We start from the raw sequence: 2,086 nt of genomic DNA on the forward strand, positions 1-2,086 counted from the left end.
CACTGAGGGTTGCGATCCGTTGCCGGACATGGAAAAAGATAAAAAAGACAAAAAAAAAAAAAATCTGTTTAATCTTATCAATTGGTGCCCAGGACTTAATGCTACAAACCACTTCCTTTTTGTATAAAAACGCTGAAACATTTGGATACAGCTATGGGGTCTCCACTACCTTCCCTTTTCTAAAATTAACCATCCATAATCCCTTTGGCCATTCCGCCTATGACATACTTTTCAAATCCCTTACAATTCTCTTTGTCAGCTTCTGAGCATACTCTGGTCTGAGGAATGGGATCAAACACAGTGCAGTACTAGCGCTCTTTGCCTTCCGGCTCAAGGGGGTTTAGTGGGGCCAACCCTACTTTCATTGTGCACATGCTGTGAGCTTCAGTCTGTGCTGACAGCAGAGTCATGGAGACTGGAGTCACACAGTCAGATCCTGGGCCTCCCCTGGCCACCTGTGTTAACTTGCACATGGCACTTACTCTGAATCTCAGTTTCTGCATTTGTGAAATGGGAAAAAATGCCCTTATAATGGAGCTTTGTTGTAAGAATAAAATAAATAATATCTGTAGCGTACCCAGAGGTGTTTTGTCATACATCAGGGCTAAGAAACTAACTTTCCTTAAGTAAAACTGAAGTATTGGTAGATTCTCAATTATTCAATTTTTGATTAGAAGTACAATTTTTCTTTCAATGCATGTCAAGGGATTTTCACCACAAATCCAAAATAAGACAGGAAGTACAATAGCTGGTGCCTTCTTAGCTCTGGACTATGCCAATAAGATATCTAACATGACAACTTGTCCTTCCCTTCCTCTCCACTGAACACCTAAGGTCCTTTCTAGAGCTCCCCATTTTGACAGCCCATTCATGCTTGCTTACCTGGATCAGGGATTCTGACTACATAAATATCCTTTCCCTCAATGCATTGGTCAGTTTGATGATGAATAAAGGGAAAGGAGTGTGAACCTCATCCAGGCTGAGTATCAGGCGAATTTTCTTGATTGCCTTTTCATACTCTTAGTAACACAAGCTTAGCAATGGCTTTGGCTGCTGCGGACCATCCACATTGTTCCTGGGGATTCAAGAAAGCCTGGTTTGGGTGTGCCTTGAGTGATGACTTCATAGTTCATCTTTTGCTGAGGCCACAGATTCTACCAGGGTAAAGAGCTAAGGTTGGTGAGAATAGTTCTTTATTTTTAATTTCTCATTGAACAAATAAAAATGTAAATTATTTTAAAATCCATGACTATCGAACTCACCTTTCACAGCCGGAATTGTTGATTATGAATTCCAGAGAACTTTATAAAGTAGATGTTTTTCATTTAGTTTTGTAGGTGGCTGGGGGCTGAGTATGTACAATGTGAACGATTTAGTGCTCCCCTCAGACAGGGAAAATAATTACGTACATGCTGTGAGGATGAAGGTGTATATATTTGTGTGGTAGGAAAGACTGGAAGACTGATAGAACACAGCAAATTCCCTAGGGCTGTATTGCTTCCCCTTCAAGGAACAGGTCCTTGGGTTTGTCGTACAAAAATGACTTGTGGAACCAGGTGACTCATTAAGGCTTGTCTGGCCCTTCCCAAAGGAGCATGTATATGCTATAGTGTCCTTTGGAATCCCTTCTCCCTCGTCAAATGAAAGTAAAGCAGAGAGTTCTTGGTTTCTCAGAAGCATGTCCAACATTCAAAACGATTAGATTCTCCGCTAAACTGGGCTCAGTATGATGATGCCAGAATATTTTCCAATTAAAATAACCTTTGAATGAAATTGAAAAGGAACATTGGTGTTGAAGGAAGAAATAGTAAGAAAGAAAATTATTACTTTGACTTAGTGACCATTTAGGGGCAGGAAATAAACTCAGCATAATTCTGTCTAGAATTCTATGTACACAAGATTGGTCGTTATTTAAGTGTCTTGGAACTCCTTTCTTCCCACCATTCAACAGAGAAATTCAAGACAGTCTTCTGAGGCATATAAGTACTGAACTTCCATTTAGGCAGCAGGCAATAAGCCAAGTGTCTTAGAGACTTGACTCAATTCATTCCCCAAATACCTCACCTTCCTTTATATGCCTTAAGGG

General features: G+C 40.3%; 1 protein-coding gene across 1 annotated transcript in view; it reads right to left on the bottom strand.

Moving 5' to 3' along the window:
- The window catches only part of LOC103582841 (olfactory receptor 491-like), a gene marked incomplete at its 3' end in the record, with an annotated part of 6,430 nt that extends 5,575 nt beyond the window's left edge, over positions 1–855 (bottom strand). The window contains exon 1 of the mRNA XM_008564322.1: positions 762–855. Coding sequence (XP_008562544.1) covers positions 762–855 — 94 coding nt within the window. The remainder of the gene's footprint in view (positions 1–761) is intronic.
- Positions 856–2,086: the final 1,231 nt, after the last annotated feature.

This window comes from Galeopterus variegatus, unplaced genomic scaffold, assembly GCF_000696425.1.
Source record: "Galeopterus variegatus unplaced genomic scaffold, G_variegatus-3.0.2 Scaffold18127, whole genome shotgun sequence".
Taxonomy (NCBI): Eukaryota; Metazoa; Chordata; class Mammalia; order Dermoptera; family Cynocephalidae; genus Galeopterus; species Galeopterus variegatus.